At 43.8% G+C, this 27,764-nt stretch overlaps 2 protein-coding genes across 3 annotated transcripts in view; both read left to right on the plus strand.

Annotated features, from left to right (window-relative positions):
* KNL1 (kinetochore scaffold 1) overlaps positions 1-3,258 on the plus strand; it is a 57,164-nt gene extending 53,906 nt beyond the window's left edge. Inside the window, exons 25-26 of the mRNA XM_004609772.2 lie at positions 1,746-1,868; positions 3,117-3,258. Coding sequence (XP_004609829.2) covers positions 1,746-1,868; positions 3,117-3,258 — 265 coding nt within the window. The remainder of the gene's footprint in view (positions 1-1,745; positions 1,869-3,116) is intronic.
* Positions 3,259-11,007: 7,749 nt separating this feature from the next.
* RAD51 (RAD51 recombinase) lies at positions 11,008-27,544 on the plus strand. Of its 2 annotated transcripts, XM_055132583.1 has the most exons (11): positions 11,008-11,495; positions 14,611-14,686; positions 15,018-15,120; positions 16,620-16,757; positions 18,612-18,729; positions 20,767-20,858; positions 22,146-22,240; positions 24,721-24,834; positions 25,320-25,449; positions 25,624-25,745; positions 26,181-27,544. In XM_055132583.1, exons 3-11 carry the CDS (start codon positions 15,034-15,036, stop codon positions 26,302-26,304), a joined length of 1,020 nt encoding a protein of 339 aa, XP_054988558.1. In that variant the 5' UTR covers positions 11,008-11,495; positions 14,611-14,686; positions 15,018-15,033; the 3' UTR covers positions 26,305-27,544. The 2 variants fall into 2 exon arrangements, with proteins under 2 accessions (XP_054988558.1, XP_004609628.1); XM_004609571.2 differs by lacking the exon at positions 14,611-14,686.
* The last annotated feature ends 220 nt before the right edge of the window (positions 27,545-27,764 follow it).

Below are 27,764 nucleotides of genomic sequence, written 5' to 3' on the forward strand. Positions count from 1 at the left end.
ATTAAATTTTCAATGACTCTATTTCCAGAAAAAAATTTTACAATCAGAGGTCCTAAAGACTAAGGCTTAAATGTATGAGTTTTTGAGGAGACAGTTTCCTCCTTTAATAGTAAATATCCTGAGCACAGAACTAGGAGTAATCCCTGAAGCGTCACTGGATGAGGGGGTAAGAAAGGGGGGGCGGGTAAATAGTTTGTTTTTTTTTAATGGGGAAAAGCAGAGAAATAGTATATAAGTTAAGGTGATTTTCTTGTATGTATCTGACCCCAGTTTGATCCCTGGCACTATATTTGGTCCCCTGAGCTCAACCTGGAGTGATCCCTCAGCACAGTACGTTTTAAGCACTACCAAAATATCCATGACCACTACAAAAAATATAAATGGGGGCGGAGGGACACTGGTATGGCTAGCAGTTTTCTGCCACATCACAGCCAGGTGTGAACATTATACCAGAAGGAATGCAAGCTGCATAGCCAGGAAGTTAAGCACTGGTGAGTAGATGTGAACAGATGCACTAGAGTAACCCCCCGTGAATGCATACAAGCATTGCAGTTAAAGAAGTGCACACTGCTGAACACTGCATCTGAGAGTCTGAGCACCAAAACCACTGATGGTTTAAGTCCGACAAAGTGCAGAGCTAAATGTGTGTACAACACACACAAGCAATACCAAAGGGTTGAGGTTGGGGCTGGAGCGATAGCACAGCGGTAGGGCGTTTGCCTTGCACGCAGTTGACCCGGGTTCGATTCCCAGCATCCCATATGGTTCCCTGAGCACCGCCAGGAGTGATTCCTGAGTGCAGAGCCAGGAGTAACCTCTGTGCATTGCCAGGTGTGACCCAAAAAGAAAAAAAAAATATTATAAAAAAAGGGTTGAGGTTATCACAACAAAAAAGGAAAGGAAGAAGGGAAGTTTTAAATTAAATTTTTTGAAGTTTCCATTTATATTTCTTTTATTTTTTTCTTTTTGGGTCACACCCAGCAATGCACAGGGGTCACTCCTGGCTCATGCACTCAGGAATCACCCCTGGCGGTGCTTAGGGGACCATATGGGATGCTGGGATTTGAACCCGGGTCGGCCGCGTGCAAGGCAAACGCCCTACCCGCTGTGCTATCACTCCAGCCCCATCATTTAAATTACTTAATTAAATTGAATTTTTTTTTTCTTTTTTACTTTTGGGTCACACTAGGCGATTCTCAAGGGTTACTCCTGGCTCTGCACTTAGAAACTAGTCCTGACAGTGCTCGGGGAAACATGGGATGCTGGGTTTGAACCCAGGTTGGCCACGTACAAGGCAAATGTTATACCAGCTGTACTATTGCCCTGTCCTGACCCCTTAAATACATTTTGAAAAATAAGAATATACACCCTGGGGGCTGGAGCGATAGCACAGCGGGTAGAGCATTTACCTTGCACGCGGCCAACCCGGGTTCGATTCCCAGCATCCCATATGGTCCTCCTGAGCACCGCCAGGAGTAATTCCTGAGTGCAAAACCAGGAGTAACCCCTGTGCATCACCAGGTGTGACCCAAAAAGCAAAAAAATATATACACCGATTTATTTCTTGGCAGGAGATAGGAAGAGTGGGAGAAGGTTTGCATCACACCTAAAGGTGCTGGGGACTCACCTAGTTCTGTGTTCAAAAGTGCTCAAAGATCCAACTCCTGGGCCTCCATGTGTATAGCCTTTTGAACTATCTTGTCAGCTTATTGTATATTTTTAATTGAAACTTTTGTCTTTAACAGATTGAAGCTTTTATTCTCCAGCTCCGCAGCATTTGCGAAATTTGAAATAACTTTGTCTCTCTCAGCCTGTTACCCATCTGTTCCCTTACCTTTCACATTTCAAAATCACATTGGAAACATTGGGTGAGTAAAGAGCCAGCCAGCTAAGACTTCCAACTTGGTTTTTTGTTTTTCCCTTTTTAAAAAAATAACACACACACACACACACACACACACACACCTTTGTTGTATCATTTGAAAGATTCCAAAAATTTTTTGTTCTCAATTCTTTTCAGACTAGTCTCTTTGTATTCTTCTTCTTTTTTTTTTTTTTTGAAGTAAACATATTTTAGAGGTTTCTGAGGGAAGGAGGAAGGGATAAGTGGGAGAGAGAATAGTAAGAATAATGCACTCGAGAGAACACGGGCTTCTCCAAGGGTGGAGAGAGCTCTACACACATCCCAGCACTGGACACAAAAGCATGAAAGTACACATCTCAAGAGGGGAGATGTGGGCGACACATGTGCTCAGGCACTGCATGTGCTCGGCACAAGCAGCACATGGGCTCAGGCAGCATATGCACCTCTCTGTGTATTCTTATAAATGTTTTACATAATTTTGATTTGTAGGAAAACCCTGAACTTGCAGATAGTCAATGATAAGGCATTATATTGCTTTGTCTTCTGTTTTGTTTTTTGATTTGGGGCCATACTCAGCTGTGCTCATGGCTTACTCATGGCTCTGAGCTCCGGGACACTCCTGGCAAGGCTTGGGGAACCATATAGAGGGCAAAGGATTAAAACCAGGTCCACAGTTTACAAGGCAAGCACCCTGCCCACTGTACTATCTCTCCCGGCTTTGTTTTCTGATACTTAAAAAAGATACACAGCTGCTGGAGCAATAGTACAGCTGGTAGAGTGACTTGCACCGCCAGGGAAATATCCTGAGTGCAGAGCCAGGAGTAACGCCTAAGCATCACTGGTTGTGAGCAAGAAAGAAAGGAAGGAAGGAGTCAGGGAGGAAGGGAGGGAAGGAGGGAAGGAGGATGCACAAAGTATGAGTAAATGGATATAGATCATAGTGAGAGCCAAATGTCATTTTTCTATGATTTCAGTGGCACTGGAGACTGCTGATCTGTTCTTTTATGCTTTCTTATCCTTGTTAGCTGAAATTGGAATCATAAACTGCCCAAATCACATATAAACACCTTTTATGACCACAAAAACAGAATTATTAGGCCAAGGAGATAGCTTGAAGAACTAAAATTCATGCTGTGTATGCACTAGGTCCCGACAGCATATTGTCCCAGTTCAAAAATATGACATCCAACTGAAACAGACATGGAAGTATCCAGGATAACTAATTAACTAATTAACTTTTTGTTATTTTCAGCAAAGATAAAATCACTGCCATTCTATCTAAAGTACCATTGGAGGACAACTACTTGAAGAATGTAGTCAAGCAAATTTACCAAGATCTGCTTCAAAACTGCAGTTTCTACTCGATCGATGGGCCACGGCAATACCAAGCCTAGTTGGCTTAATATATATCAGAGCTTTGTTGTTCTTTAATCTTTGTTTTTATGTCATAGAAAGACTAGTAAAATTCCTTCTGATAATGTTAAATTTAATTTGTATTGGTTACTTTAAAATATTCAGTAACAGGTTCAGAGAGATAGTACCATGAGTAAGGCACTTGACTTGCAAATGACTAATATGGGTTCAATTCTTAGCACCCCATAAGGTCCCCTGAGCACAAAGACAGAAGCCCTGAACACCACCAGGTGTGGTTAAAAATAATAATAAATAATAATAATATTATTCATTCAGGAATGATGAAAGCACTCAAAATAGTCTATCAACTTGCTCACCTTTCTACCAAAGGTTTCCACACATAGGGAATATCTGTCCTAACTGAAGTGGTGCTCTCTGCTTTGGTAAAGGCCCTAAGGAATCACCCTAAGGTATCACCACTGACAATTTTGTATAAAGGGCTGTATACAATTTTGTATAAAGGACTGTATCATGTATAAAGGGCTGTGAGTTTTAGTTGCCTGGCTTGAGCTTAGCAAATGTTTCTGGAGTAGACATGTCTATCTACAAATCAGTCATCTTCCATATTCTCCATTCCAGAAATATTAAAGAAAGCAGTAGCATTCAGCTATTAGAATGTTTGCCATCTTTTTGTAAGGGACTTGCCTTCTTTTATTATGTAATGTAATTAATGTAATTTTGTAGGAAAAATTAATTTTGTACTTAAACCTAAAATGTAAATATATTGTTTTGTATTTGTAATGTAAATATATATATGAAATATACATAAATGCATAGATATATAGAGAACCTTTCTTTCTGCCTAGCAGTTTCCATCTTTCTGAAAGATGTTTTATAGCAAGATACTCATTCTTGGGGCTGGAGAGATAGTACAGTGGGTAGAGCACTTGCCCTGCACGTGGCCAATGTAGATTTGATTCCTGGCATCCCATATGGTCCCCAAGTACTGCCAGAAATAATTCCTGAGTGCTGAACCAGGAATAACCCCTGAGCATTGCCAGATGTAAAAAAAAATTGGGGGGGAGGGGAAGGAGGGAGGGTTAGGGCCATACCCAATAATGCTCAAGGGTTACTTCAGGCTCTGCCCTCAGAAATTACTCCTGGCAATACACGGGACCATATAGGATGCTGGGGATTGAACCTGGGTCAGCCTCATACAAGAGAAGTAAGTGCTCTGTCAATTGTACCAGCCTCAACACAAAACTCATTTGATATAGATGTTTTCTGTTTATGGCTTGTTTTCCCATGAAAATTCAATTTATCTTATTGCAGTGTTTATTTTTTCTGTATACAAAAAAAATGAATATTTTGATAACCTGAAATGATTGACTAGCTCCAAGAATGATTTAATGATGAGCTCTGCTTTCTTGGTTAGTGTGCACACTGTAATATTTTATTAGCTATTTGCATTTTTATATGTTCAAAGTATTGAGTATACTTGGGGCTAGAGAAGTACTACAGTGGATGAGGCATTTCCCTTACACACAGCCTATCCAAGTTTGGTATCCAGCATCCCATATGGTCCTCCAAGCAACCTGGAGTAATTCCTTAGTACAGAGCCAGGAGTAGCCCCTGATCATCCACAGGTATGACTCAACAACAACGAAAGGTGGGGGAGGTTGTCTTTCATTTATTGGAAGCAGATTTTTTACATCAAAAGAAAAAAATAGTTCTAAGGGGCTGGAGAAATAGCACAGCGGGTAGGGCGTTTGCCTTGCACGCGGCCGACCCGGGTTCAAATCCCAGCATCCCATATGGTCCCCTGAGCACGGCCAGGGGTAATTCCTGAGTGCAGAGCCAGGAGTAACCCCTGTGCATCGCCAGGTGTGACCCAAAAAGCAAAAAAAAAAAATAGATCTAAGTTAAAAACACAGTCACAAATGCAGCAGAGCTACTGCAGTTATTCCTGCTCACCTCGTGGTGCATCAGTTCTCTTTCTGGTGAAAAAGTCAGTTCAGAAATTGAGGCCAATATTGTGGCAGTGGAGACAGGTGATCCCTTCCTGCCCACCGGGGGTCCTGGCTGTCACGCCCATGATCTGCCTCCAGGTGCCATCTCAGCGCATCAACTGCTTTGATCCAGAGACTGCCAAATGAATCTCAAAATAGATTTGCTCCCCACAGAGATGTCTCTGGACCACAACCATTTACAATTTTAGAATCCCAGAATTCCAAAACCTCTCATGATATTCATAATAAATAATAGAAAAATCATCTAGCATCTGCCCCTGGCAGGCAGGCTTAAATGGTGGTGGAAAATTTGAAATAATGGTGGTGGGAAGGTGTAAGGGTGGTGGGATTGGTGTTGAAATATTAAATGTAATCAAGTAATGTGAACAACCTTGTGAAAATATAATTTTAAAGAAAAGAAAGAAAAGCTAAAAAATTGAGGCCAGTTAAAAGCAACAGATTCAAAGAATGAGGGCCAGAGCCATAGTACAGCAGGTAGGGTGTTTGCCTTGCACACAGCCGACCCAGGTACAATCCCTGCTATCTCACCATATGGTACCCCTGAGCACCACCAGTTGTGACCCAAAAAGCAAAAAAAAAAAAAAAAAGAATCAAAGAACATGAGAACTGATCTTCAGTAGGAAACTAGCCAAAGGGGAGAGGAAGGTGGGGGGTGGTTGGTAGGACAGGGAAGGAACACTGTAATAATGATGGAGTGAAGTGGTCACTCATAAGTAGGAGAGTTGCTAAAAGACGGTAATTGTTATGCATGAAACCCTACCAGTAACAGAACTGTGCAACACAGGTGCCCAAAATTTATTTTTAAAAATGCCTGTCATAGGGGGCTGGAGCAATAGCACAGCGGGTAGGGCGTTTGCCTTGCACGCGGCTGACCCGGGTTCGATTCCCAGCATCCCATATGGTCCCCTGAGCACCGCCAGGAGTAATTCCTGTGCATTGCCAGGTGTGACCCAAAAAGCAAAAAAAAAAAGATGCCTGTCACAGAAGCAGGCCAGTGGATGGGAGGGAAACTGGAGACACTGGTGAAAGGATTAATGTTGGAATATGGTATGCCTGAAACCCAATCATGAATAACTCTGTAATTCATAGTAATTAAAATTTTTTTAAATAAATTGAGATTGGGATGTAGCTTCACAGACTGGTGAGCATACTTGATCCCTTACATCACATTTCTCTAATGATGCCACGAATGACTCTAGAGCACCATTAGGTGTGACGCAAAACACAAAACCAATAAAGAAGTTGCTCCAGGTGCCGGAGCGATAGCACAGTGGGTAGGGCGTTTGCCTTGCACGCGGCCGACCCGGGTTCGATCCCCGGCATCCCATATGGTCCCCCAAGCACTGCCAGGAGTAATTCCTGAGTGTAAAGCCAGGAGTAACCCCTGAGCATGGCTGGGTTTGACCCAAAAAGAAAAAAAAAAAAAAGTTGCTCCAGGGGGCTGGAGCGATAGCACAGCGGGTAGGGCGTTTGCCTTGCATGCAGCCAGCCCGGATTCAATTCCCAGCACCCCATATGGTCCCCTGTGCATCGCTGGGTGCGACCCAAGAAGCCTAAATAAATAACTAAAATTTAAAAGAAAAAAAAAGAAGCTGCTCCACAGTCAGGGTTTGTTTATAAGAAAATCAGAAAGAGATCCACAAATCCAGAGGTGGTAATTCACTGAATTTGAACCAGCTGCAATGAGAAATATATGGCCTTCATTCTTGAGCCACAGAGAATACAGAGGGTAAGCAGCTGTCCTGGGTTTGATCAAATTTAAAATGAGCAATCCAAGTTTACAATTAGACCAAGACTGAGTAAGAATCGCTACAAGAAATACCCTATTTTAAAAATAAAATTAAAAAAAATTTTAAAAACCATATAATAAAGATTCTAAAACTTGAGACTGTTCTCAGTTGAGTCCACAAATGACTTGGTGGCTTACAAGAAAAAAAGAAAAAACAAGATGGTTCAAAGGGCTGAATCATACACTTTGTAAGCGTAAGTCCCAGGTTTGCTCCCTGGCACTGCCACAAGGAGTGTGGCCAGTGCCACCGCCTGGCCACAAGGGGGTGCCCAACTCAACACCATTGGTTGTGAAAAAGAACCAAGTTGGTGGACTAATATTTCCTAACCCAAACATTTGACACTGGCATGAAAACACATAGGGCTTGGGGATGTAGCACAGGGATAGCTCTACCTTCAGTCCTCAGCACCACCAACATGGGGGAAAAACAGTGAAAAGATCAACGAAGTAAAGAAGTCAGAAACATCCTCAAGTATGTGGTAGATTATGACAGTCTTAACAAATGGTTCTGGGAAAATTATATACAGAACAGTGGGGCCAGACCCATAAATTTACACCATATATAAAAATTAACTCAAGGGGTGCCGGAGCACAGCAGGGAGGGCGTTTGCCTTGCACGCAGTCGACCTGGATTCAATTCCCAGCATCCCTTTTGTTCCCCCGAGCACCGTCAGGAGTAATTCCTGAATGCAGAGCCAGGAATAACCCTGAGCATCGATGGGGGACCCAAAAAAAAAAGCAAAAAGAAAAAAAATTAACTTAAGGATCTGGGATGAAGCTTAGCAGTAGAGCACTTGCCTTGCATATATGAAGCCTGGGTTTTATCACCAGCAAAAAATTTAAAATGTTACCCAAAATGTATCAGACTTCTATATGTAAAGGTTAAAACTGTAAAACAAGAAAATGAAGATGTATGAGCTGGAGAGATGGTAAAGGGGTTAAAGCATTTGTTTTGCATGCAGCTGACCCCCACTCTGCCCGCAGCTTGATGCCTAGTGCCCCATTTGGTCCTTCCAGCACTACCAAAGGTCACTTCTGAGCACAGAGAGGAAAGACTTATTCTTCATTTCAATAAATTCTAATGTGTTGAGCATTTCATCAGTTTAGCAGATGACAGCATGTGTGGTTCTTTACCAACCCATCAGTTTTTTCCAATTTTTTGGTTTGGGGGCCACACTCAGGGGCACTCAGGAGTTACTCTGTGCTCAGAGTTGTTCCTGGCAATGCTGGGATTGAACCCAAGACTCCAACATGCAAAGCATGCACTCAGTCCTTTCTTTAGGTTTTGGGGCCACACGTGGTGGTACTCAGAGCTTACTACTGGTCCTGTACTCAGGGATCACTCCTGGTGGTGATCAGGAGACCATACAGGTGCTGGGGATTGAACCCAGACCTCCTGCATGCAAAGAATGAACTCAGTCCATGAGCTATCTCAACAACCCCCTTTTGTTTTTAGTTTCCTCTTTTCCTTTGTTTTTGTTGTCATTGTTTGGATGACCAGGGTTTGCATAAGCTTGACTGCAGTGCTCAGTCCTAAAGTTGGGGGTTCAACACTGGTGGCAATGATTGCAGGGGGAGGTCGCACAGTTTAGCTGTAATGCATTATGGTGCTGGGAATTAAGAGGAAATGCTCACAGTATCACTCTTGGCATGTGGGACTGTGTCACAAGGTAGAAACTTTACCCCCACATCCCCATTTTCCCCTATTCTCACCCCTAATTCCCTCTTATTTCCAATTTCTTAGTGGGTTGTCTTGGAAAAAAGAAACAGAAAACTACTCAAATTGGTCTAAACAGAAAAAAATCACTGTATCACTGTCATCCCGTTGCTCATCAATTTGCTCAAGCAGGCACCAGTAACATCTCCATTGTGAGACTAGTTGTTACTGTTTTTTGGCATATCGAATACATCATGGGTAGCTTTCCAGGCTCTGCTGTGCGGGCGAGATGCTCTCAGTAGCTTGCTGGGTTCTCCGAGAGGGGTGGAGGAATCAAACCCAGGTCAGCCGAGTGCAAGGTAAACGCCCTATCCGCTGTGCTATCGCTTCAGCCCAACAGAAAAAATAAAGGGGACATTTATAGGAATGTCTATCTCGTAGACCTAAAGCAGGGAGAACTGCAGTGCTGGGGACTGCTCCTGGCTCATTGCTGGGATTGGGGACAGGGGTGTGTGCAGTATGTGAATACTGGGAACTTAACTTGGGGCTCCAGCATGCAAAGCATGTGTTCCAGCCTTTTGAGTCATCTCCCCACCTCCTGTCTTTTACCATTTCTTTTTTTTTTTTTTCTTTTTGGGTAACACCTGGCGATGCTCGGGGGTTACTTCTGGCTCTGCACTCAGGAATTACCCCTGGCGGTGATCAGGGGACCATATGGGATGCTGGGAATTGAACCCGGGTCGGCCGGGTCCAAGGCAAACGCCCTACCCGCTGTGCTATCGCTCCAGCCCCAAGTCCTTTACCATTTCAAAATGTCGACTCTCACTTTCCTACTTGCTTCAATTCTTTACAGATATCTTTTTTGTTTGTTTTTTGTTTTGTTTTGTTTTTTAATTTTTTTTTTTTTTTTTTTTTTTTTTTTTGCTTTTTGGGTCACACCCGGAGATGCACAGGGGCTACTCCTGGCTCTTCACTCAGGAATTACTCTGGCGGTGCTGGGGGGACCATATGGGATGCTAATGCCCTACCTGCTGTGCTATCGCTCCAGCCCCATCTACAGATATCTTTCCTTTGACATCCAATCACAGGGACGTCATTTTAGTGAAGGTCAAATTCATAAGACTTCACTCAGCTAAGAGAGGATGTGGGTTTGTCGAACAGAAAACAAATTTAGGCATCTTTGGTATGGAAAGCAGTTCATTATTGCCTCCAAGTGCTACTATGATCATTAATTTAGGGTGATTCTAGTCCAAAATACTTCCTGAATCTCCTCTGACATTGTTCTAATGCCTGTTCATTTCTTGCCTGAAACACTGCAAAAGCTTTCTGGCAGTTTTGTGTCTTCATTCCCATACATCTGAAATCTATCCCTCAATGCCACAAGGTAATAATGAGGATTAAATAAAATTTTGAGAACTTTTATATAGTAGTGGTGGGGAAAAAATAGTTTATGTGACTTATCTGCTCAACAATGTTCAATGATTTCAATCATTACCTAAAAGAATAAAGAACAAAGCTCTTCATCCTTAAGCTTCATCACAGCCTAAACTAAATGTAACTTCTCAGTCTCGGTCCCTCTTCTATCCTTCCCTCTTCCCTCTTCAGACAATACTATCCTGACCAACTGTTTAACGCAATCTCCTCTTCCCAGACTAATATTCACCCTTTAAAACTAGAATATTAAACACGCGCGCACACATCGCGCCGTTTAGAATCACAGGTCAGATTTTTTCCCTTTTTTTGGTTTTTGGGCTACACCCGGCGATGCTCAGCGGTATTACTCCTGGTTCGGCACTCAGAAATCTTTCCTGGCGAACCTTTTGGGATAGCAGGAACCGAACCTGAGTGAGAGGCGTGCAAGACGAGCGTTCTGCCCACTTAACTATGTGTCGCTCCAGGCCCTCAGAGGCAGTCTGTCAAGTAAACTACAATGTTTACCTTATCAAATTCAATGCCTCCTCCCGCTGGAGTCTTGCAAATCTCCAGTCAGTAAAGTTATATGGCTTGATTATTTCTCTTTTTTTCCCCAATTATTTCTTATCCACGACCTCTATTTCCCATCGTTATCCATTTCCTAAACTCCGTCACCTCCTGAGCCACGAATGATCCTGGCTTAAGGAAGTTAACTCAGCCGAAAGCTCTGAAGGAGCGGAGGAGCTGAGCGCCGGACTCGACTCAAGAAACCAAATGGCTCGGGCCTGCAGGGGTTACTAGCGTTTTCCCGAGGGGGGCGTGGCTACTACAGCGCGGCGTCCGCCCCGCGGTGCACCATGGGAAATGTAGTCTCGGGCCGGTTCCCACACCGTCTCGGGAACCTGTGATCCTAAATCCGGTCAAGCGAAGGCAGCAACTCTCACATGTTTGAATTCGATTTCACAGAGGAAACTAATGGTGGGACCCAGGAGGTCAATCCACGTTGTCGCGCAAGCTCAAGCTCCTCGGGAGCGGCGGCGGAGGCAACCGGAAGGCGGCTCCGAGAGGGGCGGGGGCGACGTGACGCCGACGACGCGGGCGTGCCGGTGCCCGCGCCTGTGCCGAGGGTTTGGCGGGATTTCTGAAAGTCGCCAGGCCGGGAGCGCTCCCGGCAATCTGAGGCGGCGGCGGCCAGACGGCGGACACGCACCCTGAGGCCCGCAGTTGAGAGCTGGCGCCCTCGGGGCTTGTGTGTGGAAGGCCAAGAAAAGGCAGAGGGGGCGGCCTCGAGCGAGTGGGTCTGGGGTCCCTCCGGGCCCGGGGCGCGCCGCAGGCCGTCGGCCCACGTCTGAGCGCGCCTCTCCCTGAGCCAGCTGCGCGGCGGCCCGGGTGAGTGTGGAAGTTTTGTGGGGTCCCTGAGGGGCCGTTGAGGAGCACCGCGATGGCGGGGCGCGGCAGGGGCGTCCTCAGGCCCAGCTGGCCCCGCGAGCGGATCCGGGTCTCCGCGTCAGGGAGGCCCCTAAGCGACCTTTACTCAACCCGTTTACCCGAGCGGGTACGCGAAATGCTCCCACACGCGGTGACCGATGCGTGTCGGCCGCGGGCCTGGGTTTCCGGTCAGCCCGCTCCCCTCCGTGGTTCCCACCTCCAGTTGCTGAGTCTCTTTTTTTTCTTTTGCTTTTGTTTTGGTCTGAGACCACACCCCGCGGTGCTCAGGGCTCAATTCTGTCTCCGTGCTCAGAAAGCACTCCTGGTGGCGGCGGGGCCAATATGGGGTGGCAGGGATTGGATCCAGGTCAGTCACCTGCGAGGCAAGTGCCCTGCCCCCAGCTTTCTTAGTTTTTATTTATTTATTTATTTATCGCGGATGGGGGAGGTTAGGCCAATCGCCGGGGGTTACTCCTGGCCCTGCAATCAGGAGTCACTTCTGCTGGTGCTCCAGGGACCATATGGGATGCCAGAGAATGAACCCGCGTTATCTGCATGCAAAGCAAGCTCCTTACCTGTTGTGCTGTCTCTCCAGCCCTGAGCTTTTGTTTTTTAAACCCCTGAAGGGAAGGTAAAATCCACCCGGGTAACTCGACGCCCAGGAGTGATCACAGAATGAATGGAGCCTAGTTGATCAGGATCCAGTCAAGATCTAGAATAATGTCAGCACCCCACACGGCCTCTCCTGCCTGGAAGGAGCCCCTGCACTGGCTTCTCGTGCAGTGACTGGATTGCCTGACTATACATAAGTAACGGCCACTGTGTTTATTTGGGTGCCCCACCTTGTCTAATATGCAGCCTGAGCAGCGGGAGATTACCTTCTCAGGCTTCAGCTCCCATACTTGAGGCCAGTTTGCACTCTAGCCAGCTGTGTTTCAGTTCAATTATTGCACTTGCTTGCTGACACTTGCTCCTATCTGTCTTTAGAAAATTATAGTGGGAGAGACTAGTATTTTGCTTTTAATTTAAATTTTCCTAATCATCAAGCAGGTTGACCATCTGTTCACGTTTACTGACCAGTTTACTGTTTTCTTTTTTGTTTAGTCTATGGCCTGGACTGGAACAGTAACACAGCAGGCAGGGTGTTTGCCTTGCACTCGGCCAACCCCAGCCAACCCGAGTTTGATTCCTCCACCCTTCTCAAAGAGCCCAGCAAGCTACCGAGAGTATCCCACCCACAGAGCAGAGCCTGGCAAGCTACCCGTGGCATATTCAATATGCCAAAAACAGTAACAAGTCCCACAGTGGAGACATTACTGGTGCCCGCTTGAGCAAATCGATGACCAATGGGATGACAGTGCTACAGTGCCTAGTCTATGGCTATAGCACCCTGAACACCCCCATCTCATCTCTTTTGTTTATTTTGGTTTGGGAGCCACACCCAGTGGTGCTGAGACTTCTAATGACTGTGCTCAGGGATCACTCCTGGAGGGGCTTGGGGATCATATAGGGTGTTAGAGGTCAAACCTGGATGTGTTTGCAAGGCTGTGGGTGCAAGGCAAGCACCTTACCTGCTGTACTATCACTCCTGACCACCATCTGCCCCATAGAGTATTTTCTATTGCTACTGGCTTATTAAAGGCTCTTACCTGTTTTTCTGTTGGGTTATTTTTCTGCTAATTTACTTTTTTATTACCCTGTTTTTGTGTTTGGAGCCATACTTGGTTGTGTGGGGTGGGGGTTGGGAGTGTTTCCAGGTCAGGGTTCACTCTTGGCAGTGCTGGGGGTAACCTTTTTTTTTTTTTTTTAATGTAGGAGTACTGCTATTTATTCCACCATTGATTAAGCTGATTGATTTGGGCATGAACTCCACATTACTCTTTTTCTTATTCAGAATGCTAATTTTATTTTATTTTTATTATTTTTTAATCACCCTGAGATACAGGGTGACTTTTGATTATTCTGGGGAACCAGGCAGTGCCAGAGATTGAACCAGATTTCCTGTGTGTGAAACATGCTCTTCGTATTGGGCCTCAGAGGGTTTTTCCACTTTCATGAAGATTTTAATGAGTTCTTTATATATTCTGATTGTCAAACAAACTGTAGTGAAGGAGGGGCTGGAGCGATAGCACAGCGGGTAGGGCATTTGCCTTGCACTTGGCCAACCCAGGTTCGATTCCCAACATCCCATATGGTCCCCCAGCACCGCCAGGAGTAATTCCTGAGTGTAGAGCCAGGAGTAAGCCCTGTGCATCTCTGGGTATGACCCGAAAAGCAAAAAAAAAAAAAAAATGTAGTGAAGGAAATCTTCAACATCCTATCTATGTTCATATGGCTGGAAAGAAACTTTTGCTATAGGAACTGACAGTAGATAGAGACCAGTCTAGGAGTAGGAACAATAGTACAGCAGGTAAGACATTTGCCTTGCATGCGGCTAACTTGGGTTTGATCCTTGGCATCCCATATGGACCTCTGAGCACCACCAGGAGAAATTCCTGAGTGCAGAGCCAAGAGTAACCTCTGAGCAGGTGTAAAACCCTGAGCCATCGAGTTTGACCCAAAAAAAAGAGAAGACCAGCATAATTAATTGTTGTTGAGATCACAACTGGCCATTCTTGGAGGCCACCAGAGCCATACCCAATTTTAATAAATTTTTATTAAAAAACAAATTTAGGGGCTGGAGCGATAGCACAGCGGGTAGGGCGTTTGCCTTGCACTCGGCCAACCCGGGTTCGATTCCCAGCATCCCATATGGTCCCCTGAGCACCGCCAGGAGTCATTCCTGAGTGCAGAGCCAGGAGTAACCCCTGTGCATCACCAGGTGTGACCCAAAAAGAAAAAAATAAAATAAAATAAATAAATAAATAAAAAACAAATTTATTTGAGGGACCACATCCAGCAATGTTCAGGTTCTATTCCCTGCTTCTAGCTCGGTGGTGAGTGTCTCTTCCTGCAGTGCTCAGGGAACCAGGCAGTGCCGGGATCTCACAGGCTAAGTATGGTGTTGGGCCCTTTGAGTTTGAGCTCTCTGCCTAGCCCAATAAATTTTTCTTCCTTTTTTTTTTTTTTTTGGCAGTGCCAGAAATCAATCCCAGGGGGCAGGAGATATAACTCAAAGGACTGGACCACTTTCTGTCTGTGGGAGGCCTGAGGTCAGTATCAAGCGCTATCGGAGCTTCCCCAGACGTTAAGCTGGGAGCAGTCCTTGAGCACTGCCACGTGTTGCGCAAAAAAAAAAATAATAATAAGACTTCTCTTTACCCTCAAAAAATATAAAGCACGGGGACATAGTTGATATATTTAAATACAGTGCTGATTCTTCTGATCTAAGTGGAAGGAAAGCTAGTAAGAGGTTTGTTCCTTTTCTTGCACAGGTAAGTCAGTGATTAGAAAAATCTTATCAAGTAATTTCATTTTTTTTGTAATACCAAGCTTGCTGCACTTTTCTCTGGTTTTCTTCCTGATGCCCTCTCTATTTTTCAGTATTGAACATTGAGTAATGGCTATGCAGATGCAGCTTGAAGCAAATGCAGATACTTCAGTGGAAGAAGAGAGCTTTGGCCCACAGCCTATTTCACGATTAGAGGTATATGCTTAATTTTATGTTACTAATTTTGGAACTAGAATGCTGGACTAGAGTCTTCTATCATATGGGAGAAATTGAAGCTTGTACATTGACCATTGGTTTAACTTAACATCAAAACTCATATTAGTTCAGTGTAAGTGCATCTGATTTGGGCTGCAGGGAAAGCCTTATTCTTATACCTTTTTACATACAATCCTCCCATTACATGCTAATTGGGGCGGGAAGGTGGGGTATTTAGGAGAACATACCTGGTGATGACTGAGGGCTACTCCCAGTGTTTCTCAGGAAAGCATGTAATAACAGATATCAAATCGGATACTCCTGAATGCAGACCATGCACATCTCCCCAGCTCATGAGCCAAGTTGGGGGGAGGGGAATGGAGATTGGATTTGGCCACATCCCAGCTGTGCTCATGGTTCACTCTTGATTCTGCTCAGGTGCTTTCCTGGTGGTGTTCTGGAAATCAAACTGGAGTTAGCTGTGTGCACAAAGTTAAATTTTAAGACTTCAAAAGTTACTTAAATGAGTTCTCAGTAAATATGAGAGTATAAAGTTAAAATTTCTATCTCAAAAGTATTCTTAGGAGCAGGAGAGATAGTACGGTGGGTAGAGCACCTGCTCTGTTGTGCAACCAACTTGGATTGGATCCCCAATGCCCTATATGGTTCCCCTGAGTCCCTCTAGGATTGATTCTAAGCACAAAACCAAAGCAAGCCCCTGAGCACTGCCAGGTATGGTCCCCAAAATAAAACAAGGTATTCTTATGTCTATACATGTTTATTGCTTAAATATTAATTTCAGACATGGTTCCTATGGTAAAATACTATTTTCTTTTTTCTCTCAAACCTCCCCTCATCTCTAAAATACATGTACATCCCAGCCAATGTCATACTTCCCCAGAGATAGTGTTTTTGTGGCTAATAAGGCCAAAGGCTTTAGAGAGACAGAGAAACTACCTTTCGGTGCCTTCTTTTAAGAAGTGAAATATATGGGGTAGGGCGTTTGCCTTGCACGTGGGCAACCCGGGTTCGATTCCCAGCATCCCATATGGTCTCCCAGCATCGCCTGGAGTAATTCCTGAGTGCAGAGCCAGGAGTAACCCCTGTGCACTGCTGGGTGTGACCCAAAAAGCAAAAAAAGAGAAAAAAGAAGTGAAATATAGGAGTCAGAGCGATAGTATGGTGGGTAGGGCACTTGCCATACACTCAGCCAACCCAGGTTTGATCCCCAGCAGCCTGTATGGTCCCCTGAGTATCGCCAGGAGGAATTCCTAAATGCAGAGCCAGTAGTAACCCAAGGTGTGGGGCCACCTGCCCCCCCCAAAAAAAACCCCAAAATATTGTTTTTGAAAGGTTAGAAATTGTTATTAAGTACCTCATGTGTCGGGCACACTTCTGCATATAATTCTTTTTAAAAGCTCTTTGAAGTGGGTCAGTAAATATTGTATTAGATAAGAGAACAGAAGCTTAAGTTTATGCATGGTTTTTCTCATTTGCAGCAATGTGGTATAAATGCCAATGATGTGAAAAAACTGGAAGAAGCTGGATTCCATACGGTGGAGGCAGTTGCTTATGCACCAAAGAAGGAGCTAATAAATATTAAGGGAATTAGTGAAGCCAAAGCTGATAAAATTCTGGTAGGTACTACTTATGTGAACCAGGAAATTATCAGTGGAAATGATACAAATAGATTACAGTGAAAGGCAGTGGTCTTCAGCCATTTTTGTTCCCCAAAAAGATGGTTTCAGGAACAAATCTGGAAATTGGGTAGAGGCTTCTTGAGCTGCCGCAGCCCCGCCCCGCACCCCCCCCAGCTACTTACACACACACACACACACACACACACACACACACACACACACACACACACACACACACACACACACACACACACACACATCCTTCCACATCTCTAGCCTAGCACTTGGACATCTTAGTCACAGCGCTTGCCCATGTTCACATCCCTTTGTGATACTTGGATAGACCAATCTGTGTTGTGCCTGGATATTGCCACAGGTGTCAGGGATCTCAGACATCAGAACTGTCAGGACTGTACTTGACATATTGACACCAGGGATGAACTCAAGACTATATGCTTGCAAGATAGGTACTATAAACCCCAGCACAATTCATCTGGGTGCCAAAGATTCTTTAGCTTTTGAAGATTACTTTTACAGAGAAATTGGATTCAGGTGATAATACTTAAATCAACATAAGAGAATGTAGTGGGGCTTTTTGTTTGTTTGTTTTGATGGTGGTGAGGTTATTCCTTGTTCATTGCTCAGGGGTTGGTCCCAGTGGTGCCTAGGGGACTGTCTGATCCAGGAATTTAACTAGCATCAGCCACATGCAAGGCAAGTGCCTTAACCCCTTTGGCCCTGAAAATACTTTGCTTTACACTATATAAACCTTTATGGGTTAAGGCTGGAGCGATAGTACAGTGGGTAGGGCGTTTGCCTGGCATGCGATTGATCCGGGTTTGATTTCCAGCATCCCGTAAGGTCCCCCAAGCACCGCCAGGAGTAATTTCTGAGTTCAGAGCCAGGAGTAACTAACCCCTGAGGATCGCCATGTGTGACCGCCCCCCCCCAAAAAAAAAAAAAGCCAAAATAAATAAATAAACTTTTATGGGTAAAGAATAATAACACTATAAAAGTACTGCAGGATAAATGCAGAAAATTAACTGATTAGGAATTATATAAAACCCCCTATGAACTCCCAGGATACTACAAGAGGACCACAAGTGAAAAACCAACTAAATATGGGGTGCATAGTACAAGACTAGGGAACTGATGAGTGACCACAGGAAGAAAACAGTCAGAAGGGGCTATAGTCAGAAAAGGCTGAGAAACACATGTAGAGCTCAGAGGAATAATACAGTGGCTTAGAATGCCTGTTTTGCAACCATATGATCCTCAAGTAAATTAAATTCTGGTGTTACCACATATATTGACTATGATTCTTAAAAGCACTGCTGTTTGAGCCTAACAGCTCTGCTGTCTGAGATTCCTATAAGCAATTTCTGGCCTTTCTGGAGCCAGGTGTATCTAAACACTACAGAAGGTATGGCCTAGGGGAACACCACACCACACTGAAGAGATGTACAAGTGCCACTCTAAGAAGCATGATCCCTAAAAAGGATTATAACCATAACTTGGTGTTTCAGGTAAACCCACAACAAGCATAATTGGAGTGCAAAACTGGGTGAACACAGTGGCTGAATGTGCAGGAACCACAACTCGATGTGCATGCACTTAGCTAGTCATGTATGCAACCACCTGTCATCACAACAGCATCAACAGTGAAGGGATGGTGGAAAGAATGTAATCATGGGTGATAGTAATAAAAAATAGAGAGGGCCGGAATGATAGTACGGTGGGTTAGGGCCCTTGTCTTTTTTAAAGAAAATCACGTGAAGATTCGTTAGATATTACATTCCTTGTTCTTGTTTTACAAAGCTTATTAATCTGACATTTTTTTAATTCTCCCAGACTGAAGCAGCTAAGTTAGTTCCAATGGGTTTCACCACTGCAACTGAATTCCACCAGCGGCGATCAGAGATCATACAGATTACCACTGGTTCCAAAGAGCTTGACAAACTACTTCAAGGTATATCTTCCCCTCTCATATGTTACAAACCTCAGTGTAGTGTCCAGGTCTTAGAACAAAATTAAAATATTTGGATAGGAGTAACATTTTAGATGTGGTTGAGAGCTAAGATAGATAATCACATTAAAGAAATAAGATCTGTCTTTCAAAATATTAAAGTTGGGGGACTGGAGCAATAGTAAAGTGGGTACGATGCTTGCCTTGCAGACCCGGTTCAATCCAATCCACGTCCATCCCATAAAGTCCCCCGAGTACGCCAGGAGTAATCCCTGAGTATAGAGTGAGGAATAAGCCCTGGGCACTGCCTGGTGTGATCCCCAAAACAAACAAAAAAGAAAGGTAAAACTGGGCCAAAGAGATAGAGGTTAAGGCATATGCTTTGCATATAGGAGACTGCAATTTGATCCTCAGTACTTTATGTTTTTTTTTTTTTCTTTTTGGGTCACACCTGGCGATGCACAGGGGTTACTCCTGGCTCTGCACTCAGGAATCACCCCTGGCGGTGCTCAGGGGACCATATGGGATGCTGGGAATCGAACCCGGGTCAGCCGTGTGCAAGGCAAACGCCCTACCCGCTGTGCTATTGATCCAGCCCCCAACTCAGTACTTTATGGTAATTGAGCAATACTTGGAGTGGCTCCATGAGCAGACTGGGACTAGCCTTCAAACACAAAAGAGTGCCAAAACCAAAAAAAATTGCCCCACAACACTAAAATTATCTACTAATTGAATTTAATCTTCATTTTATTTCATTTATTTTTGCTTTTTTTGGGTCATTCCTGGCTCTACACTCAGGAATTACCCCTGGCGGTGCTCAGGGACCATATGGGATGCTGGGAATCGAACCCGGGTCGGCCGTGTGCAAGGCAAACGCCCTACCCGCTGTGCTATCGCTCCAGCCCCATTTTATATTGAATACAGAAGGTAAACTTCTTCTGCCTAAAGAAATAACTATAAGTCACTCTACCACAAAGTTGGTTATAGAGGTTTTATTTGTTTTTTTGGTGCTAGAAATTGAAACCTACCATAAAGTTGGAAATCTAATTAAGATATTCCTGGTTTAGGGGCTGGAGCCATAATACCTTGCTGTGAGGTAACTTGCTTGCCTTGCATACTTTCAATCTGGGTTCAATCCCCAGTACTCCATAGGCCCCCCCCTAGCCCCCACCAGGACCAGTTCTTGAGCATAGAGCCAGAAGTAAACCCTGAACACTGTCAGGTGTGACCCAGGGGCAAAACAAAACCAAAGAAAAGACAATTCCAAGTTCACTTACAAGATAGATTAGTATATGTTGCTCTATACACTAATCTGTTGTTGAAGGGTGCAGGGAATATGGCTCAAAGTAAGAGAGTATATCATGCCTGGTATATATATATATATACAAGTCCTTGAGTTTCATTCCCAGCATTGCACACATGCTCTTCCTCTACCCTTTGTTACCTGCACTGCCAGTATATTCCTGGTCACCCCCAAACACTGGAGCTCCTTGTTAGAAACTGGATTTCTAAACAGTGTGAACATCTTTGTGATGATGTCAAGGACGTTGTTTTGTTTGTTTTTGTGTCACACTCAGTGGTGCCCAGTACTTAATCTGGCTCTGCGCTCAGGGATCTTTGGGATGCCTGGGGATACTTTGGGAATCATATGTGGTGCCAGGGATAAAACCTAGGTCAGCCTCATACAAAGCAAGCACCCTACCCATTTTTAATATTGCTCTGGCCCCATCCAAGGACATTTATATAACTGTTACTGTCACTGTCATCCCATTGCTCATCAATTTGCTCGAGCAGGCACCAGTAACGTCTCCATTGTGCGACTTGTTACGTTTTTGGCATATCGAATACACCACGGGTAGTTTGCCAGGCTCTGCCGTGCGGGCAGGATACTCTTGGTAGCTTGCCAGGCTCTCCGAGAGGAACAGAGGGACGGAGGAATCGAACCCGGGTCGGCCGCGTGCAAGGCAAATGCCCTACCCGCTGTGCTATTATTTCTAAACATTGTATTACACTAAGAGATATTTCTTATTGCTCTTCTAGGAGGAATTGAGACTGGATCAATCACAGAAATGTTTGGAGAATTCCGAACTGGGAAGACCCAGATCTGTCATACATTGGCTGTAACATGTCAGGTGAGTTGTTGAGGTTCTAGCTAATCAAATCAGCAGGAATCTGTAGGGAAAGGCACACAGGATTCTTTCTCTGTCCTTTAGAATGGTATATTAGTTAAAAGAGAGAGTCTTGTGACTCCCTCCTAAAGAACTTTTAGGTCTTTGATTTTTTTCTTTTCTCTTTCCCTCCTTCCCCCTTCTCCCTTCCTTTCCATTTCTCTTTTCTTTCTTTTTGGCACTAGAGTCAAACCCCTCACATCCAAAGCAAGTGTTCTTAAATCACTACCGAGCAACATTTTTATTTTCTTGCTTATACTTTAAAGTAGGTAGGAATGTACGTGGAGTATTGCCAGTCCCCTTTAGTAATTATGACCACCTCTTTCCATCTTCCCCCATGGGATGAACTCTCCTCAGTAGAGTGTTGTTTTGTCTGTATAGGTAAAATTAATTGGGTGTTGGATAAATGTTCCTTATCTGTTAAGGCTAAGGTAAATGATTGTCCAAGTATTTGTACACTTGCAAGAACTGATCATTCTGGTGTTGTTTATACAGTCGTAGAACTTAACCTCTACTTTGGACTTCATATCTGAGCAATTCAACTCTGGCAGAACTCTAACCTCACATGCTGGTGTGACAATTTCTGTCAGAAGGGAATGTTTTCCGCCCTACTTTTGATTGCCACTTTATTCTTTTAAATGTTTTTGTTGAGATGCTGGAGATTAAACCTAGGACTTCACACATGTGAGGCTTATGTTTTACAACTTTGCTATATTGGGATATATAGCAAATGTCCCTTTAAAGTGTTTGTGTCTCGGGGCCGGAGCGATAGCACAACCAGTAGGGCGTTTGCCTTGCACGAGGCCGACCTGGGTTCTATCCCCGGCATCCCATATGGTCCCCCAAGCACTGCCAGGAGCAATTCCTGAGTGCAAAGCCAGGAGTAACCCCTGAGCATCGCTGGGTGTGACCCAAAAAGCAAAAAATAAAAAATAAAAATGAAGTGCTTGTGTCTTTGGGGCCAGGGTGATAATAACAGCAGATGGGGCATTTGCCTTGCACGCGGCCAACCTGGATTTGATCCCTAGTATCCCATATAGTTCCCTGAGCTCTGCCAGGAGTAATTCCTGAGTACAGAGCCAGAAGTATAACCCCTGAGCTTCATTGGGTATAACCCAAAAAGCCAAAAAAATTAAAATTAAAAAAATTAAGTGCTTGTATCTTTTGCATTATAGGTAGCAGTGAGTAGATGCCTGTCGTGGTCGTGAAGAAATTAGTGTCTATTTCAGCTATTCTTTGTATTCTCTCTAGCTTCCCATTGATCGCGGTGGCGGTGAGGGAAAGGCCATGTACATTGACACTGAGGGTACTTTTAGGCCTGAACGTCTGCTAGCAGTGGCTGAAAGGTAAGTTACTGGATTAGGTAAGAGACATGGGTGCATGTGTTTCTGAAGCGACTGCCACAGTCTGAAATTCTCTACCGTATTGCTTCATACTCCAAAGTTCTGTGTGTGGTTCAGAGGAATGACTTTCTTCAGTAGAGAAAAGCACTGTTTGGTCAACAGTCCCTACTGAAATTTCAGTAAGCTTTTCTGCAGAAATTAACAAGCTTATCAAATTTATGTGGAAATATTAATTTTTTTTAAACATCCTTTAGAACAGTTTTAACTCAGTGCAGTTCCTGAGCTGTTGCTTATACGTGAAGTTGTGTGTGGTTCCTTCAAATCTGACTGAGAGTCTAAAGTATTCTTGGTGAGATGTTTGTTCATTGAGTTTACTATATCCTACCACTGTCTTCAGATCTCATGTGAGAAATCTTCTATAAATCTTGTCCCAACATTCCAAAGGTGACTGTTTTGGGGGGAGAAAGAACAAAACTGGACATCTTTTTCTTTTCAATGAAAAAATTTATTGTAAATCCATAATCACTCAAGATTAAGTGCAGGGTCAGACACAGTACAGGAGGAGATAAGGAACTTGCCTTGTTCCTGGCTATGGTGGCTCTAACCCTGCTTCAGATCCCCAGCACCACATATGCTCCCCTGAGCACCAAATCAGAACTAGCCTCTGAGTTGCCCAAACCCTGCCCTGATCCCCAAAAATGTTGCAGGCATAAGGGTAGGCATAAGATCAATGGAACAGGCTTGCTCTTCAAGCCCGTGTTCCCCCTTGAACTACATGTCTCGCTTCTGTTTCTTTGCTTGCCATTTCCACTCTAGAGAAGACTGTTCTCTCCTGAACACACACTTCTCCTTTCTCTCCTCTCACAACTTTCTAAGTAAGTTTCAGTAAAAACTATCTTCACACACATGGGGGAAAAGAAAGATCAAGGGAACAGAATTGAGAGTTCAGGGCTAAGAGACGACTGCCGATAGGGACTAACCTGGTTCAATCCCCAGTACCATATTTGGTCTTTGGAACCTCACAGTGAGTACTCCCTGAGCACAGAGCCCGGAGTAAGCCCTGGGTGTGACCCAAAAGGGGAGATGTGGGGAGAGAAGTGATTTGCCATTATTTCCTGTTCCCACTGCCAATAGCAGGTAACCTCTAATCTATTGTGTCTTTAGATTTTCCCTTCTGGAGATTATTTTTTGGGGGTTGGGGGGGGTGAGGGAGCACACACATCCAGGGCTTATAGTATTCTTAATGAGAACAATTGTCATAATCTGCCTTGAGCATTCATGTTTTATGCAGCAATTTCAAAGGTGAGAAAATTTCCAAGAAAACAGGATATCTGTTGCCTTTATTAAATGCAAAGGAGCCAGAGAGATAGTACAGTGGGTAGGGCACTTGCCTTGCACACAGCTGACCCAGGTTCAATCCCTAGCACCCCATCTGGTCCCCTGAGCACTGCAAGGTGTGACCCAAGAACAAAACAAACAAAAAGATTTATCACTCATTTAACATAATAGATTCATAATATAGTCGTAAGTATATTCATGAGGAAAAAAATGAGTTGAGAAATTAAATATGCTTATTTGCTGCTTTTGAACTTCCTGTATAAATTTTGACTGTTTTGGGGGTGGGGGACAGACCATATCTTGTGGCATTCAGGGATCATATATGGCAGGACTCTTGGGACTGAACCCCAGTCAGCTGTATGCAAGGCAAGTACCCTACTTGCTGTACTGTCACTGCACCCTCACAAATTGAGTCTTTGCTTTAAAAAATTTGTTTCTAGGACCGGATCGATAGTACAGGCAATAGGGCATTTGCCTTGCATGCAGCCAACCTGGGTTCAATCGCATCCCATATGGTCCCCCAAGCACCGCCAGGAGTAATTCCTAAGTAAAGCCAGGAGTAACCCCTGAGCATCACTGGGTGTGACCCAAAAAGAAAAATTAAAATTTTGTTCCTGGGGCTAGAGCAATAGTACAGCAGGTAGGACGTTTGCCTTGCACATGGCCAACCCAGGTTTGATTCCCAACATCCCATATGGTCCCCCGAGCACTGCCAGGAGTAATTCCTGAATGCAAAGCCAGGCGTAATCCCTGAGCATTGCCAGATGTGACCCAAGAAGCAAAAAATATGAAAATTTTGTTTGTTTCTATATAACAATAGTTTATATGGATTTTTGTTTCAATCCCAATTCTGTCCTGTTCTGTTTGGCTTTTCCAGAGGAGCATTGTTTACTTATATGAGAATTACTCATTCTGTAGAATTCAGAACTTCCCAAAGAACGGTGTTGGTTTTTCCTAAGTTCTGCAAGGTAGACCTACTCCAAAGTAACCGAAACTGTCATCTCTACATACTTTACCTGGTCTTCTAGTAGAAAAGGAATTATGCTCTTTAAATACCACTTCTTACCTATCCATCCAGATAATTTTGTTAAAGATAAGTGTCTCATACAAGTTCTACATGCAGTTAAGTATGTGCTTTCTTCTAGGTATGGTCTCTCCGGCAGTGATGTGCTGGATAATGTAGCATATGCTCGGGGATTCAACACAGACCATCAGACCCAGCTCCTTTATCAAGCATCAGCCATGATGGTAGAGTCCAGGTATGTGCAAAAAACATTGAATGTGCTTTTAGAACCTTTACCTTGAATCTGGTATAACTTGTTTGACTCAAATTATAATAGCTTGATGCAGAAATGGGAGAGTGAAGTTTCAGTTTCTATGTTAACAATCCTGCTTTGTGGTTAGGTTGGGACCCAAAAAAAAATCTTTTTTTTTTTTTAAATGAAGCAATAGGGACCAGGAATGTAGTTCAGTTGGTAGAGTGCATTCTTAGCATGTATGGAAACCTGGGGTTGAAGATGTGGTTCAGTTATAGAAATCTTGCCTTGCATGTATGAAGTCCTGGGTTTGATCCCTGGTATCTAAAAGAAAAAGGCCATGGTTGGCCCCTACTTAGAAATCTTACCTTAATGTATGGTGTCTTAGACATGAATGCAATACAAATAGGTTAAAATTATTTACAACAGTAACTAGGCTACTGAGGAAACGCATATGCTAGACTTCATAGAGCCCTTGTTCCATGTAGGTACGCACTGCTAATTGTAGATAGTGCCACCGCCCTCTACAGAACAGACTATTCGGGTCGAGGTGAGCTTTCAGCCAGGCAAATGCATTTGGCCAGATTTTTGAGGATGCTTCTGCGACTTGCTGATGAGGTAAGTTGTGTGGTAGGGACAAAGCATACCTACTTTCAGGGGCAAGAACTCTAGGAGCCTGGTATTATCAGCTATCAGATATGGAGAGAGATATTAGTGGGGAAGGATGGCGGCAATGAGGCTCTTCAAATGTCTACAGCCCCAGAAAAATGACCCTTATTCTTTTCCCTTCAGTTTGGGGTAGCCGTGGTAATAACCAACCAGGTGGTAGCCCAAGTAGATGGAGCAGCCATGTTTGCCGCAGATCCTAAGAAACCTATTGGAGGAAATATTATTGCTCATGCATCAACAACCAGGTAAAGTGATGGGATAGATTGCTTCATCTTCGAATGTTCTATTTACTGAAGTAGACATGAAGATGCAATACATTTTCATCTAAATTCTCTAAAGCTACTGTTGTGTGATCAGGCCCAGAAGTCTTTGCTAAATCTAACCCTGTCTGGTTTGAGTGTTTGCTTTTAGTTCACAAAGGGATTAAGAGCTCTAAAATGAGGAAATAATATGTATATAAACAATAGATATGCTTCTCTCTGAGTGTATTTCATATGGAAACTCCACATGAAATATATGGGCAGAAATAATAACTTATTCAGGTTGGAAATACCTTAATGAAAACAGAAAGAAACCCAGAGTCCTTCTAGAAATTTACATATAGGTATATATTTTTAAATCTACTATAAATAGTATTGTTTTAATTATAAGAACTGGTGCTTTGCTCTGTTTTTGTTCAGACTATACCTGAGGAAGGGAAGAGGGGAAACCAGAATCTGCAAAATCTACGATTCTCCTTGTCTTCCTGAGGCAGAAGCTATGTTTGCCATCAATGCCGATGGAGTAGGAGATGCCAAAGACTAAATCTTTCAGATTTTTCCTGTGAGAGATCTTAAGAACTGCAGCCTAATGGAGATACTACTCCCTCAGGTTCTTCACACGCCTCTTGTGACTGCCAGGAAAAAAAATTCCGGGAAAACAGCTAATGTACCAGCCTTTTTGATGGTGTAAACAAGAGATAGGTCGGTAGTCACAAACTGACCTGGAATGTTTACTACACCTCCTGGAGTATATTCTCTATATGAATTGTTTGGTGGAGGGGTACAGAATACCTTTAGTATGGTGTCGACACAGGACTAATAGCTGTCTACTGAACAATTCAAAAGAACTAAATCTGGGAGATCTGTCTCTTCTCATTTCACCTGAATGAGCTGGAAAAGTATGCCTGCACTCTATAGCAAAAGGAATGGATGGCCTCACAGGTTCTTTTCCTGTCAGTAAAACTTTACCTGCCAATTAAGAGCAGGTTTTTAAGTTTATATGGCAGAATTAATTCATGTAAAAATTTCTTTTTAGTTAAGGCATACTGGCCACCAGTCCATCAGCATCTACTTGCTTGGTTTTGTTGCTAAGACCAACTCAAGATAGTTTGGAGGCGTCCAAAAGATATGAAAGGCAATGTAAGCATTTCAGAGATTCAGTACTTTCATATTAGTAGGTTCAGCGTGGAACTGCTAATAGTTAATTACTATGTACAGACGTTATTGTCCAAGCTTAATATTGCTAAATTAGGCTATTCATTATGCCCTTTTCTGATTGGGTGATCAGTTCTTACTGCTTTAACATTTAGAAGGGAAAAACCCATATTCAAATCGTTGAGTTTACTTGTCACTTAACATATTTGGTAATATAATTATATACCATAGCCTTTGTATCCTAATAGCCTTGAGTTAAAGATATGGTACTTGCTTAGATACTCTACTTCAGGGATTTGAGGTGTTATTCTTGCTTTTCATTGTTTTTTTTTTTTTTTTTTTTTTTTTTGGGTCACACCTGGCGATGCACAGGGGTTACTCCTGGCTTTGCACTCAGGAATTACCCCTGGCCGTGCTCAGGAGACCATATGGGATGCTGGGATTTGAACCCGGGTTGGCCGCGTGCAAGGCAAACGCCCTACCCGCTGTGCTATCGCTCCAGCCCCATATTCTTGCTTTTCAAATGCCTATCAGAAGGTTGCTTCTTAGAAAACAGTGTTCTAAGTTCTGTTTCTTTGACTTCCTTCAGAGCAGTGGCTCTCAACTTCCAGTCTGGGTCAGACTGAAACCACTTCTTTAGAGAATGGCATGCACGTCAGAAAACAAACCTGGGGTGGTATAGTAAAGCCACAGATTCTGGAATGAAGTTTGGTTTGTATAAAGGCACCTCAAATAGTTAAGTGACTTAGAAATTTGTCTTGGAGCCAGAGGGTTAGTACAGTGGGTAGGGTGTTTGCTTGCACACAGCTGACCCCTAGCATCCCAAATAGTGCCCTGAGCACTGCTGGG

Source organism: Sorex araneus, chromosome 3 (assembly GCF_027595985.1).
Source record: "Sorex araneus isolate mSorAra2 chromosome 3, mSorAra2.pri, whole genome shotgun sequence".
Lineage (NCBI taxonomy): Eukaryota > Metazoa > Chordata > Mammalia > Eulipotyphla > Soricidae > Sorex > Sorex araneus.

Bases quoted from the DNA above. Each gene is read 5' to 3' on its own strand.
- RAD51 (XM_055132583.1), top strand. From the start codon at position 15,034: ATGGCTATGCAGATGCAGCTTGAAGCAAATGCAGATACTTCAGTGGAA. The intron at 15,121-16,619 runs GTATATGCTTAA...TCTCATTTGCAG, and splicing joins AGCCTATTTCACGATTAGAG to CAATGTGGTATAAATGCCAA. The intron at 18,730-20,766 runs GTATATCTTCCC...TTGCTCTTCTAG, and splicing joins GCTTGACAAACTACTTCAAG to GAGGAATTGAGACTGGATCA.